Source organism: Juglans regia, chromosome 12, assembly GCF_001411555.2.
Source record: "Juglans regia cultivar Chandler chromosome 12, Walnut 2.0, whole genome shotgun sequence".
NCBI lineage: Eukaryota > Viridiplantae > Streptophyta > Magnoliopsida > Fagales > Juglandaceae > Juglans > Juglans regia.
Window position 1 is genome coordinate 10,197,957 of NC_049912.1, and position 15,225 is coordinate 10,213,181.

The window sequence follows — 15,225 nt, forward strand, 5'->3', positions numbered from 1 at the left end:
AAGGTACTGTACTAGCATTTACAAAAATGCTTGTGTATTTAATCAAACAATTTTATTTCATGGTAAGTAATTTTATAAAACCTTGTTATTTTTGTATATAACACATACTGCGTGACAATATTAAATTTACTTGCTGCAAATGCACCTAGATATAATTGCGTCATGTTTAAATTATTTTAATTGCTTTGTTTATAGGGGTGTATATTGGTCGGTCCGGTCCAGTTGATGGACCAAAATTTCATCATTTCTCCCAGACCGAACCAAACATCCATAGGGACCGGACCGGTAGTTATCGGTCAGGTCCGGTCCAATTATTTTTTCATTTTTTTTCAAATAAATTAATAAAAAAAATTATTTTAATTACTAAATTAAAATTAAGTGAATTATTAATGTGGATTATATAACTAACTCATTAAAAAATATATTTTCTATGTTCAATGATAAAAAATTAGATAAAAATTTCATAATTAATTATAAAATTATTATATAAAATAATATATTTAAAATATATATATATATTTTCCCAATTCGGTCGGTCCGGTCTGGTCCAGTCCGAGGAAACCCCACCCCGGGACTAGACCGAAGACCGAAAGTTGAGAAATCCTTGGACTGAGACCGACCGGTCCAAGCTTCGGTCCATACTACTCGTATTAAATGTTAACTATTTACTTTGTTGACAAATAACTTGTATCTTGAGATATGATAGATTGAGCAGCTTGGCTTATAGTTGTAAATATCCTTATGACTCTTGAAAAGCTGGTTTGATTCAAGGACAAGGGCAACGCCCAAAGGTACAATATAAGAATGTATGGTCTTATATGATACTGATTTATAGTATAAAAAGGTGTGGCCCCTTTAGAATACTAAGGTGCAATATTAGACGGTATGTCTAAATGGAGGGAGTAATACCAATACGGGTTGGAATGTAGAAGCTAAACAACTCTTCAGTGCCCTCCAACATATTTGATAAACAACATCGATTGATATTCGGATTGAACAAAAATAATATTTGAGTGTTAACATGGAAAATTTCCAGTTTGCATATGCTATGTTTGGTTGTTGAACCAAACTCAACCCATCCAACTCATCTCAAACCAATAATTGATGGGACCCACTGCTTTTTCAATTTCTCATAAAAAAGTTAAACTCATATCAACCTACTTCATACATTTTAACTTAACAAGTTAAACTCATCTCAACTTAAAAAAGTTAAACACATCTCAATGGGACCCACAAAATGCTACTACTCACAACTCAACTCATCTCAACCTCCAAATGCAGCTGAATTAGTGGTCACGCCCACCAGTGAAAGGTCTTATATCATTAAGGTAAATTTGTGAACACAACTTTGGTGACCTTTCACACCTTTATGTACTCTTTGTTCAGCAGATGATACTACTGCAATGTGTGGTCCCCCCCCCCCCAAAACACGCACTTAAATTCCTAGTTCTCTTCTCAGTTTTTATACAGTATGGCAAGTATCATCAACTTTTCATTAAATAGAGCCTGGGAAATTCACCCAAAATTTAGGAGCTTCCTTGCATGTAGGAGAGAAATGCGTACTCCACAAAATCAAAAGAAAAAATAATATGCTAATGATAAAAAAATGCAAAAAATAATAAAATAAAATAAAATAATAAAATATGCTAATAATAAAAATAAAAATAAAAAAACTATGAAGGCCAAGCGCACCTCTGTTTTTATTCCAAGAGCCAATGAAACCACTGCAGCTATGATCAAGATGATAAGGGTTAAATCTTGCCAGGCTTCCCAAAGGAACCTCTGCAGAAAACAGCACAGGAATGAAGTGATGAAAAACAAAATTAAGAAAGAAAAGCAATCTTCAGTAGATACTATACCAGGAAACTGTGCCCTTTCTTCCGAGGATATGTATTTGATCCAAATGAGCTCCTCCGTTTGAACAACTCAGTTTCATCCCCATTAATCCCTTTGTCTAGATTTGTTTTCAGTAATTCTGATAAGCCTTTAACCTGATGGAGAATGTGATCATTGCCATGATCAGTTAACCTTAGAAGAATGCATAAGAAAATCATATCATTGAAGAAAATTCAATTCATAGATGACTTGCCCCTCCAAAATGTTGTAAAGCAGAAATATTATGATCCCTGGTCATAGAAGCAAGTTCTTCAAGACCAATTGCATAATCACCAGTTGGAGTTGAGGGTGTTGCTGTGGGACCTAACAATAGATAATTAAAAAATAAGTCAAAAACAATGACCTAGCAACTTGGATGATATGAGCAACAAAAATAAATATAAATCTTAAGTTTTGATGATCTTAAAAACACTGTTACAACATACCATAAAGATTAAATTTGTAAGACTATGTAGTTGTAACAAGAAAGTACGACTTGATCATTGATTAATGCCAAGAGTTCAATAATAAAGAGAATATGCAAATATGATATAATATAAATTTTAAAAACCATCATATACATTTTATGATAGCTGTAGCGCATTCATAATATGTGGCAAGACAACTAATATGATTGTCTGAGAAAATTCTTAGAAGTTTTATATTTCAAAATTCATTCTATAAATTAATGAAAAACTAAATAAAGGTATATTAATGGAAATAGTCCAAAGAGATTTCTTGGATTCAAGTTCTGATCTTACTAAACTATGTAAAAATGTGTTTATATTTCATTAACTGAAGAGGAATATAATGTTCATAGATACGCATAGTACCCTGCTTGTGACTAACTTATAACAAGCAAAATATATACCATCTTTAGCTTTCAATAAAACCTACACAAACCCACCACAACATAGGAAGATATAAGAGTGGATAATGGGAATGAAAATGATGCACGCAACAAGTACATGATTGATCAAAAGAAAAGGTGGATTCATTTTCAGTCATATAATCAGTTGTAAAGTCAGCACATATATTGCACAAAAGGTGTTCCCTCTCCCATATATTTCCTCAAACCTGGGTGCTCAGTAATGTTTACGATGATTCATGATTATGTTGTTTTACTTGCAAGATTGGTTTCTCAGTATACTTGAGATATATATGATTTCAGCTTTTATTTACATAAAGCTTATGCATTCATATTCATCGCCATTTTCTTACATTAATAGTTGTTGTCTTGGGTTTTAACTTGTTGATGTTTCATTGAAATATCACCGTGGTAGTCCCACTACGGTTTTGCCCCTCAGAACAGTAGACTTTAATGCAAATATAGCTCAAGATGGTTACTTCAAGGAGGGACCGGTGCAGCCCGACAAATAGAGTGGGGGTCTGTCCCCATTAAATTTATAATCTTTGTAAATTTAGGATTTTTATTGTATTTGGGAGACGAACAATCTATGGTGCAATATTATTTGAGTTGAGCGATGAACAGATATTGGTCTGTCATTACTTTATGGATGAAGTGGTAGTGACATATGGATATCGTTTATTAATGAGCGAGTAATATACAAATCTCTGGTACTATTGATATTAGTTTCTGACTAATACCTTTTACTTTTTTGTTGCGACTTTGTACACATGTGCTTAGCATACAAGCACACAAGTTCCGACTTTATGTAAGGGATGTAGCCCATTTGGCTTGCATCTCAGGCACCACGGTTTCTCGCCATACCACAACCGGGGGCCAAGGCGCCACAATAGAGCTAAAAGACAGTGGTAACACCCATGTTTGTGGATGTTGGCACACTCGTGTGCACCATCGTTTATCAAGTGTCCATACCTAAGATGCGAATTTACTTTTGGCCACCGCAATGAAGTTGGTATCCTTGTTCGCCACCATTGAAATGTTTTATTATGTGTAAAATATTTTACTGATATTTTTCAAAAATCTATTATGTTCGCAACTCTTTTTACTGTATGATGTATCTCTTTACTGGTATTTGACCCTTTTTGTTTTTATGCTTCAACTACCTAGATACCATCGAGAAAGAGTCTATAAGCCGCAAAATATACAGTTGGAACCCTAAAAATAGACAATGACTTTAGTTAGTACATGAATAACAATGGAGGTTTGTGTTTAGTATGATGTTTTTAGATTAATAACAAAGATTAATAATTAAATTCTTTCAATGAGTTCTAAAAACATCATTGTTGAAGTTTATCAATAAAGGTTGCTTAGGCTCTTGGTTTACAGAATTTTTCATTCTTCAAGCTATTATATGAATGATATGTAGTATCTATTCCAAACGGGAAGGGGGTCAGAAGAATATTCAGAGAGTGATATACCAATTTCCCTTTCTCCAGCCAGTCTGAAAAGTAGTGCTGCCTAATACAAGAAGTAATCATTAATTAGAAACAAGAAAACAATCTCAAACACCAAACAGAAAAATTTGTTAGCATTAAAAACATTACTCTTATGACTTGTGCATGGGCTCTAATCATCTTTCTTCTTTGCTCTTTATCTTCTTCCTTTACTAAGTCCAAAGTGTACCGAAATCTACGGGAAGCATTTAGTACCAAAGTTGCTTTCTGTAAAGAATAAAAGTTCTTTAAGTCAGATTCCAAGCAAAAGATGGTACTTCTTTTTATCACCTCAACATAGACTTTAACAAACGAAGAGCATGTAACAAACTGTAAATTTGGTATAGTGTGCAAGGAGATATAGACTAAGGTTGTGTTTGGGTAATCCACTACTATTCAATATTTTATCATTACTTTTTCACCTCTTTTTCACTACTTTTTACTACTATTCAATATTTTATCATTACTTTTTCACTACTATTTACAGATCATCTGAGATCACTTCACTATCCAAGTGTAGCCTAAAACATAATTATATGTCAACTATGAATGGGTAAAGCAGACACTGAAAACGAGCAAAAACTCAAACGTTTGTCGAAACTAAAAAACAAATAAGAAAAGAAAAAGATAGATGTCAAAGTAAAACAGAGAAATTTTGGGAGTGGCAAAGTTCATGATCTACTCATGTCTTCATGTAGTAAGCGCAAAATCTCAAGATAGACCACTAGTCACATGGATCTTGTCCTTAGAAGGTTAGTGAGAAGACGCCCAAGGGCCAAGGGAAGGCCCTAGGCCCAATGATTTTCGGTCACCAAGAGGAAAAAGGGCTTGAGAAAGCCGATTAGGGTTTCTAGAACATGATGGAGGCGCCACTTGGTGCCAAGCAAGAGGGAAACCTTTGGGTTTCCAAGAGACAATCATTAGGCACATGGGGAAATGAGGGTTCTAGTTTTACCAAACATGCAAAAGACATTAGGGTTTCTAGAAGAAGCCATAATGGAAGAAGGCCATTTTTGGCCATGAAGAAGGAAGTGCCATTTGGCACTCATGCACTTGGACTTTTAAGTTTCCAAAAAGAGCAATCATGAGGGAAGTCACATAGGATTTCGGTTTCTCCCAGAGATACATGCCACTTGTCCCTCATGCAATATGGTTTCAGGCTTCTAGAAGATTCCAATGATGAAGAGAAGGGAGGGTGATTTTCAGCCAAGACACTTGGCAAGCATGCATGTGATTTTAGGGTTTCAAGAAGAATCTAATCATGTAAAGAACTTAGGGTTTTGGCCATAGCATGATGGCAGGAGGAGCCACTTGTCCTTCATGCATAAGAGTCCCTTAGGTTTCCAAGAGAAGCAATGATGGAAGGAACAAGAAGGGGTTTGGCTAGGGCAATAAAAGGATGCCACTTGCCGCCCATGCATGAAAGGGATCAATAAACTTTTCAGATTTTCCGGCAGAGTAATAATGAGAGAGAGAGAGAGAGAGAGGAGCAGCTATAAATAAGGCCATTAATGGCTGCGCCCTATACAAAAGGAAAGAGGAAGGGAAAAGTTCATTTTTCAGCATTTTTTCTCTCATTCCTCTCCTCTCCGTCTCGCCCAAACACTAAAGGGTAGTTCCCTAATTTTTCTCTCCATCCAAACACCATTTTTGTGCAACCCTATATCAAGCATATTTTTGGTGAATATTGGCACAGTAAAAAGTTCAAACCATAGTCTCCTTTTTCTCATACACTCCTACACACACACAAATGCCAAAAGAAGTTGTTGGAGGTTTCAGGCTGTAGGAACTAAAGGTGGTGTTGTGATATTGTTAAGCATCATGGAAATGGTTGAGTTATAGGTTCGGCCATGAAGGGATGAACTGTCAAAATAAGGCAAAATATTGTATGAATGGCCAAATCAATTGGCCTTTTGATTTCGGTTTATTATATAAACTGTACAAAGAGTTCTATACATGGAAAGGAATAAGTATATGCTAATTCTATCCATATACAATCTCTCAAATATTATGCTAATTGTACAGAAGAGTAAACAAGGAAATAAATAAGGAAACAAATATGGACAGCAAAGGACAGCAAAGCTGTCCATTGACAGCCCCCCTCAAATTGATGCAGGTTGATCAACAAGCATCAATTTGCTACTTAGGAAGCAATGTCGATGGTAAGTGAGAGCCTTGGTGAAGATATCAACAATTTGTAGTTCAATAGAAATATGTGGAAGAGTGATAACACGAGCTTCAAAGGCTTTACGGTTAGAATGACAGTCGACTTCAATATTGTAACGCCCCAATGTAAGGCCCAAACCACATGGCCTATACTCCGAAAGGACTAGTCAATGATACAATTGAAGCCCCATTAGAACCTTATATAGAACAAGAACTTCACCTTCCCAAGCAATGTGGAATCTCATACACCACCTACCCTTATCTATATCATATGGGTATCACAATCTACCCCCCTTAAATTCCCGACATCCTCATCGGGCCTGTCAATTGTAGATGGCACGGCTCAAGTCCCACGTTTCTGGTTGGGATAGGCTCTGATACCATTTGTAACCCCCCAATGGAAAGCCCAAACCTCATGGCCTATACTCCAAAAGGACTAGTCAATGATACAATTGGAGCCCCATTAGAACCTTATAAAGAGCAAGAACTTCTCCTTCCTAAGCAATGTGGGATCCCATACACCATCTACCCTTATCCATATCATATGGGGTATCACAAATATGCTTTGTACGCTCATGATAGACAAGATTGGCCGTGATTTGAATAGCACTTGTATTATCAGCGTGTAAAGGTGTAGGATCAGTCTCAAAGAAGTCTAACTCAACAAGCAAACCTCGAAGCCAAACAATTTCGGAACAAGCAATAGACATTGTCTGATACTCAAATTCTGTAGATGACTTAGAAACTCTGTCTTGCTTCTTACTCTTCCAGGAGACCAATGCATCACCTAAGAACACGTACCAACCAGTAATGGAACGACGTGTATCAGCACAACCAGCACAATCAGCATTGCTATAAGCAGCAAGACGAGGAGAATTGCCTACAAGAAAGAATAAGCCACGGGCAGAAGTGCCCTGAACATAGCGTATGATCCTATGAACAGCAGCCAAATGAAAATGACGAGGAATCTAAAGAAATTGGCTGACTTGTTGTACAACAAAAGAAATGTCCAGTCTAGTAATGGTGAGATAGACAAAGCAACCTACCAACTTCCGGTATAAACTGGGATCAGCAAGTAGGTCACCCTCCTCTTTGCGAAGCTTGACATTTAATTCCATAGGAGCATCGACAGAAGTAGCCTCCTGTAGTCCAGCGGTAGACACCAAGTCACTAGCATACTTATGTTGATTGAGTGAAATACCAGAAGGACTACGATGACCTCAAGACCAAGAAAATATGTGAGAGACTCAAGATATTTCATATGAAAAGAAGAGATGAGTCTTGAGCTGGACGAGTAAAGCAAAATCAGAACCAGTGATCACAATATCATCAACATAAACCTAAAGAACAACAATACCCATGTCTGATTTCCGAAGAAACAATGAAGTGTCCTACTTGCTCAGCTTGAATGAAAATTGTAGTAAAGTGGTGCGAAATTTATTAAACCAGACCCTTGGAACTTGTTTGAGACCATAAAGAAAGTGACGAAGTTTACACACATATGAGATCGGAGAGAGAAACAATCTCGAGGGTGGCTTCATATAAATACACTCTTTAAGATCTCCATGAAAAAAAATATTCTTGACATCTATCTGATGTAGTGGCCAATCATTGGAAACAGCAAGAGCTAGAATCGTACGAATAGTGGTCATCTTAGCCACGAGCAAAGGTCTCTTCATAATTGACACCATATTCCTGATTATTCCCAAGTGCAACAAGCCGGGCTTTATAACAATCCAAACTTCCATCAGATCGAACCTTGACTGAATAAACCCATTTGCAACCCAGGGGAACTATGATGGAAGGACAAGGCTCAATGTCCCAAGTGTGATTGGCCTCTAGAGCGGCAATTTCTTCCTGCATAGCCTGTCGCCAACAGTCATGCTTGACAGCATGTGAGTAGCATGTGGGAATATCAAAATTGGACAATGCAGTAGTAAGAGCTGAAATAGAATGGCCAAAAGAAAACCCATAACTATCAGAAGGTACAGACACTCGAGGAGAGCGATGTACCAAAGGATCTGGAGGTGCTGCAACTGACTGATTCTGGAGCATGGTAAGATCAAATATCGAGTGAGCCACCAGAAGAGATTGTGGGCGAGAGCGTCTCGTATACACAATACCTAGTTTAAAGCCAAAGTTGACTTGATGAAGATCTGAGAAATGCTATTCAAAGGAGAGGAGGATCACGGTAGAAGAAGAGAGCACAGAGGACGCATGAAAGAAATGTTGATTTTCAAAGAAAATAACATTCCTAGAAATGCATGTACAATATAATATAGGATCATAGCAAACAAATTCCTTTTGACACACATTATATTTCAAGAATGCACATCTAACAGATTGAGCAGACAATTAATGTCGCTCATAAGGAAGTAAATGAGCAAAACATACACAACCAAAGATACGGAGATTATCGTAACTAGGTTACTTAGCAAACAAGCGGACATAGGGAGACCCCATGTGTAAGAATTGGGAAGGTAAACAATTAATCAAGTGAGTAGCAGTTTTTAGAGTCTCAACCCAAAATATGGATGGAACAGAGGATTCTAACAAGAGAGTACGTACCACAACAAGAAGATGACGATTGTTTTGTTCGGCTACTCCATTCTGTTGGGGAGTAGCAGAACATGAACGTTAATGAATAATACATTTAGAAACCAAGAAGGCCTAAAACTCAGTAGACAAATATTCACCACCAGAATCTATGCATGATGTCTTAATAGTCACAGAAAATTGATTGTCAACATACACGAAAAACTTAGTGAAAGTACAAAAAACCTCAGATTTAGAGCGAATAAAATAAACCCAGGTAAATCTGCTATGATCATCAATGAAAGTCACATAATATTTAAATTTTTCATGTGAACTAACCGGGGAAGGTCCCCAAACATCACTATGGATAAGATCAAAGCAGTGAGAACCTCTACTAGCATGCAAAGGAAAGTGAAGAGTTTTGCTTTTACCAAGTTTGCAAGAATCACACTCAAGAGATAAAGAAGAACGTTCTTTATTACCAAGAAAACCAGAGTGCAATACATGAGATAAGATATGAGTATTGGGATGGCCTAAATGACGATACCACACCATACTCAAACCTGGAACATTATTACAAGAAAAAGACTTAATAGAAGAAACTGGAGAAAGTGCTGGAACAAGTAAAAATAGTAGAAACAAGAGCCCCACTTTAGGTCCCTTCGTGATCGGCTCCCCCGTTACCTAGTCCTACACAGCACAATCATTACTAGAAAAATTAACAGCACAATTTTTATCAACTAATTGACCAACAGAAATAAGATTTGTGGAAAGTTGAGGAGCTAGAAACACATCAGTAAATTTAGAAGAGGCATCTCCAACAACAGCTATTGGCAAAGAACTTCCATTGGCAGTCTGAATGGCAGATTGATCACGAACATGACACAAAGGTAGGAAAATTTGTCATGTGATTAGAGGCCCCTGAGTCTACATACCAAAGTTTAGTAGAATTTTTACCTTGGAACCTCATTGCTGATAATGCCGAAATTAGCATCTATTGCACCATCTCTGTTGTGCAATAATTTGCTACAGGAGGTGTAGGAACAGAGAAAGCACCTGAAGAAGAGCCATGTGCTGCAGAAGTCGTTGCGGGAGGGGCAATAACAGAAGTCTGAAATGCTTGAGCCTGACGATTGTGGGGGGCAGATACGACATTCTTTTATAATGTGACCCTTCTTGCAATAAGAGCAATATTTCTTAGGACAATGGGCAGCAATATGCCCATATTCCTTATAGCAAAAACAAGTTTTTAGAATTCATAGGTGATCCTCGTCCTTGGGCAACATAAGCCACAGTTGTCGTCCCTATACTGCCATGAGATTGCTCCAGAATAGCTTGAGTACTAAGATATTGTTCTTCACAAAGTAACTTACCAAAACAAATATCAAGAAAAGGAACAGGAGATCTGTTCAGTAGAGAGGAGCGAACAGATTTATATTTCAGGCATACTTTCATAAGAAACTGATCACGCCGGCTAGTCTCATGAAGAGTCTAAATAGTCGAAAGAGCGGCAACAGGAACATTTGTTGTAACCAAATCAGTATACTCATGCCAAAGAGTCAGAAATGCCAAGTAGTAGTCTTGAATAGAAAGACTACCATGTTGAAACATGGCAATCGCATGTTCTAACTAAGAGCAACGAGCATCATTAGCTTGATGATAAACTTTCTTCAAGTAATTCCACATGGATTGAGCGGAGCGATGAGCCCACAAGTTGGTAACAATATGTGGCTCCACCGAACCAAGCAACCAAGACATAATCCGAGCATCAAGTACAGCCCATGAAGGAGAAGCCCCGAAATCCATGGATTTGTTAGTATTGGATGTTTGGGTGACATCTGTGCCATCAATATGACCCCAAAGATATTTTTCCTTGAGGAAAAGTTCAAACTAAAATGCCCAAGTAGAGTAATTTGTGCCCTTAAACTTGACACACACAAGTGCTGAGTCCATCACAAATAAATAAACTCTAACACAAAGCAAATCAACAAAAAAAATTCAATGAGTCACACTAGTCAGAAAGAGAAACCGAGAGGAGACACACAGAGAAGTGTCGAAATTACCACCAAGACAAATAAAATTGCCAAAAGTACCACAGAAAAATGCTGAAATTACCAAGACAAATAAAATTGTTAGAATGATGCTAAGACCTGAACAGAGGCTGTCGAAAGTATGAAGGCACAGAAGTGCCGAGATGCCCACCAGAAGGATGCTGTTGTTGAGACCTAAATAGAGGCTGCCGAAAATACTCAAACCAGGAATAGAAGGTGCCGATAACACCAACCCAGAAAAAAAAAAGGAAGCTTTCATGTTTGGTTCATCAAGAACAACCCAGAAGATGCTGACACACGAAATCGAGAATAGGAAAAAAAAATTCACACGGGCGAGAACATCCTAGAACACACCGAAAGACGAAACCGAGAAGAAAAAAATTCAAGCGGCTCTTGATACCATGTCAAAATGAGGCAAAATACTGTATGAATGGCCAAATCAATTGGCCTTGTGATTTTGGTTTATTATATAAACTGTACAAAGAGTTCTATACATGGAAAGGAATAAGTATAAGCTAATTCTATCCCTATACAATCTGTCAAATATTATGCTAATTGTACAAAAGAGTAAATCATGGAAACAAATATGGACAGCAAAGCTGTCCATTGACATGAACCATGCTCAAAATCAAGATTTGAGTATAGTTTACCTCTAGGGTTTTTCTTCAAAACCAAGTCTTTGATGGCTAAATAAGTAAGAAGGAATCCCTTGGATGTTTAAGGAGTGTTTGGCCACAACTAGGGTTTCATACTTAGCCACCATTTGAGGAAGCACAAGCTTGAGTGCCATACACTTTTTGGCCATTAGGGTTTGTTTAAGTGAAACCACACTTGTCACACACACACACACTCGGCCACTAGGGTTTCACACAAGGATAAGAAGGATTGATACTAGTCGGCCTTAGGTCTTCTCTCGACATGTGCTTATGTGTTAATGAGAACCATGAGAAGAGTAAAGAACAAGCAAGAAAGTCATGAGTAGATAAAAGAGACTTATAGCCGATTAGGGTTAGGAAGTCTAAACCCTTGATACACGAATCACACGCTTAGTTTTAGTGTTTTGATTTCAAGAACCTAATGTTCTACACATAAACTTTCATTTCAGAGACGACTTCACCAAATTCCCACCAGCCCCCCCACTCGCCTCCCTACTAACCTCTAATCTCGGCGGCGGCTTCATCAAAACCTCCACAAATGAACCCTTCCGTCCCACTTCCACCAGAGAAGACGAGGCAACCTTCTCCTAGACTCTGTTCTTCTCACCCGAAACAAAGGAATACGAGCTTGCTTCCATCAGCGCTTCTCTAAAATTTACAAGGTTTTTAAAATGTATTTTCAATGGTATTTATAAAAGTGGTTTTGTTAAAGTTATTTTATCATGGAAATCGAGGCAAATGATTAGATGGAACCATTTTGAGGGGTGAAAATTTGCTTTGGTGTTTAAAAGTTGCAATTGAAGGTTTAAGAATCTAAAGAATTACTCAAAAACAAATTAATCCAAATATGGCCGATGTATTGCAATTTCATCCAAATGTGCATTAAAACAAAATGAGTTACCATAACTCTATAGCTGACCTCCTCTTTGACTCATGTCCAGCTCACACATATCTAGCTTTTTTCTTCTTTATGGCATAAAGCATTAGAACATCCTGACTCCTAAGACTTTGTAAATAACTATATGGTGGCATTTTCTACAAGTAACATGCAATAAGCCATTAGCAGTAGGCACTGCAGAGGTTAAGCTGCAGTATTAATTCCAGATAGGAAAATATTATGCATATTGTAGGGTAAATTAGATTTGAGCAAAACCATTTCTAAAGGTAGTTAAGCATAATGCACACACACGGCATGCTAGGATATAACATTACATACATATGTCTGTATGAGTTGAACCATTAGATGATGAAATGTATGTCAAACTATATGATCCTTACTCACCTTGCTTGCAATATTTATATAATACTAAAAATATAAGAATATCACCTTAATAAACTTCAAACCAAGTTGGTGTTGCAAATTGATGTATATACATATATATATATGTATGAATTTGTTGACAAACCTTTCGAGGGCACATATTCATATACTCTAACAATGCAATCTCAATATAACACCAAAAGACACTTTGCATGCACAAGAACACAAAGAAAACATGAACACATGCACATTTTAGGTAAGCATACATCCGACAGACAATAAATAGATGGAAATTTAACCGCAAACAATTGGACATACTATTCATTGATAAACACGATAAATTTGGTCTTTCAGCCCCTATGCATATTAATAGACAATGGTGACAATGCCCATTCATATGGCGCACATCTCATAGACTGATTCAATTGCATAGCCACTAGTGTACAAGTGTGTAGATATGATGTATTTATGTATAAATGGATTTGTAGTGTCAAATGTAATGTGAGGTGATAAGATTTTTTCTAATTAAATTGAGTTATGGATTACCCTCCATCGCTTGAGCGTCTCGAGGGGCGCATTCTTGGTGTGGACAATGTTGAAGGGATCATACGGTGGGATCTTAATCTCATCATCGTCAAAGGTCTTGCTGGAGGGAGGGCCCGCCTCCTCGTCATGGTGGTGGTGGTCTTGGTGTACCGAGGCGGTGGAGAGTGGTGGCAGCAGGCTATTGATGAAAGAGTTGGAGCCACTCGAGGCCATTGAAATCACCTCAACAACTCCAGTATGGGGAAATACTTCCGCAAGAGAGATGACACAACCCTCAGCACAGAAATCTATTAAGGCTGTTTCGGGCCATACTACCAAAAATGAAAAAAAGAGTTTTTCGGAATTAGAAAGCAGCAGAAGCAAAGAAAACCACGAATCAGAGCAAAAATGACAGAATGAAAGCAGCAGAAGCAAAGAAAACCACGAATCAGAGCAAAAATGACAGAAAGGCAGAGGATTCCGTCACCATTTGGTGTTTGAGACAAAAACGGCTTCATTTCTTGTTAATAAAAATAGAGAATATATATATACATATATATATATATATATATGAATCTATGATTTTTAATTTTTTTGTAGTGGATAGCGTGAATCGGGGAATTGATAAGAAATTAAATACCGCAATAGAAGCATCAAGCAAAACAGAGAGCACGAACCTTAGGAAGAACGACGAACTTCAGAATAATGAAACTTTGGTCAACTCTGTGCGAGATTCGACATGCCAACAACAGTCGCATCAAGGAAATTTCGAAGAAACTTCCGCGCGCACGTCTTTCTTCTTTTTCTTTATTTTTTCCTTCCATCTTTTCAGAGTGGGGAATCAGAAAGGTACTTATTTGGACGTTACAGGCGCGAGGCCTCGTTTGTCTTTATAATTTAACTTAATTTATCTCAATTTATTTTATTATTATTTATTATTATTCAATAACTTTAACTTATAAATTTTATTACTATTCATAATTAATTTTATTATTATTTACAATTCATTTCAATTTATTTTCGAATTTAAATAACACATCAATCATTTCCGAACATCATTGGAGCGGTTTTATAAAGATAAAAGAAAAATGATATACTTTCTCGTTGGGCTATCGTTAGTAGTTCTCGCTCTTCCTTTTTATTTGTTTTTAATATTTTTTTATTTAATGATTAAGAATATATTTTTTAATAATATTATAATTTTTTATTTTTTTTTAAATATTAAAAAATACATATAAAAAAAACAAAAAAAAATACAAATCCTAACACTAACGATAGCTCCTAGCAGGAAGCGAGCCATCCAAAAAAAAAGTAAAATAGGCTTATTATTCCTCTATTATTTTTTATTATTTTTTTAAATTTATTTTACTTAATTATTAATAAAATTATATATTTTTTAATAATATATTTTAAAAATATTTAAAAAAATAAAATAAAATAAAAATTTTAAATATATTATAGAATAATAAAATAGTGGTAAGAGGATAGTAAATCTATCATTATTTTTTTAAAAAAAATCATTAATTCAATTCCTATTAAACAAATTAAGTTTTTCTACTTATAATTCATACATTACATATTTACAAAAGAAAAAAATAAAAATAAAATTATGTGTGTTATTTTGTCTAAAAATAATGAGTAAAATTTTTAAAAGAAAACCATTGCATCAAATCGGATGTTGATCGTATCGGGCGTAGCGACAACCGCTTCATTTAACTTTTTTTTTAAATGAAAGTCTTCTAATTCTTGTATTTGAAACTCTAAGAGTACGTTTAGTTATTAATCTCATTTCAAC

The 15,225-nt window shown here is 36.3% G+C and overlaps 1 protein-coding gene across 3 annotated transcripts in view; it reads right to left on the reverse strand.

The window, feature by feature from the left end:
* Window positions 1–14,209, reverse strand: part of LOC109021132 (calcium-transporting ATPase 9, plasma membrane-type-like) — a 92,766-nt gene extending 78,557 nt beyond the window's left edge. For 2 of the 3 annotated variants that reach the window (XM_035683341.1, XM_035683339.1), the window contains exons 1-7: window positions 14,108–14,209; window positions 13,452–13,762; window positions 4,348–4,464; window positions 4,222–4,261; window positions 2,090–2,199; window positions 1,860–1,991; window positions 1,693–1,782 (exon numbers count right to left, since the gene is read on the reverse strand). In XM_035683341.1, the coding sequence (XP_035539234.1) occupies window positions 1,693–1,782; window positions 1,860–1,991; window positions 2,090–2,199; window positions 4,222–4,261; window positions 4,348–4,464; window positions 13,452–13,664 (702 nt within the window). In that variant the 5' untranslated portion in view covers window positions 13,665–13,762; window positions 14,108–14,209. The other variant, XM_035683340.1, reaches the window with a different exon arrangement.
* Between the last annotated feature and the right edge of the window lie 1,016 nt (window positions 14,210–15,225).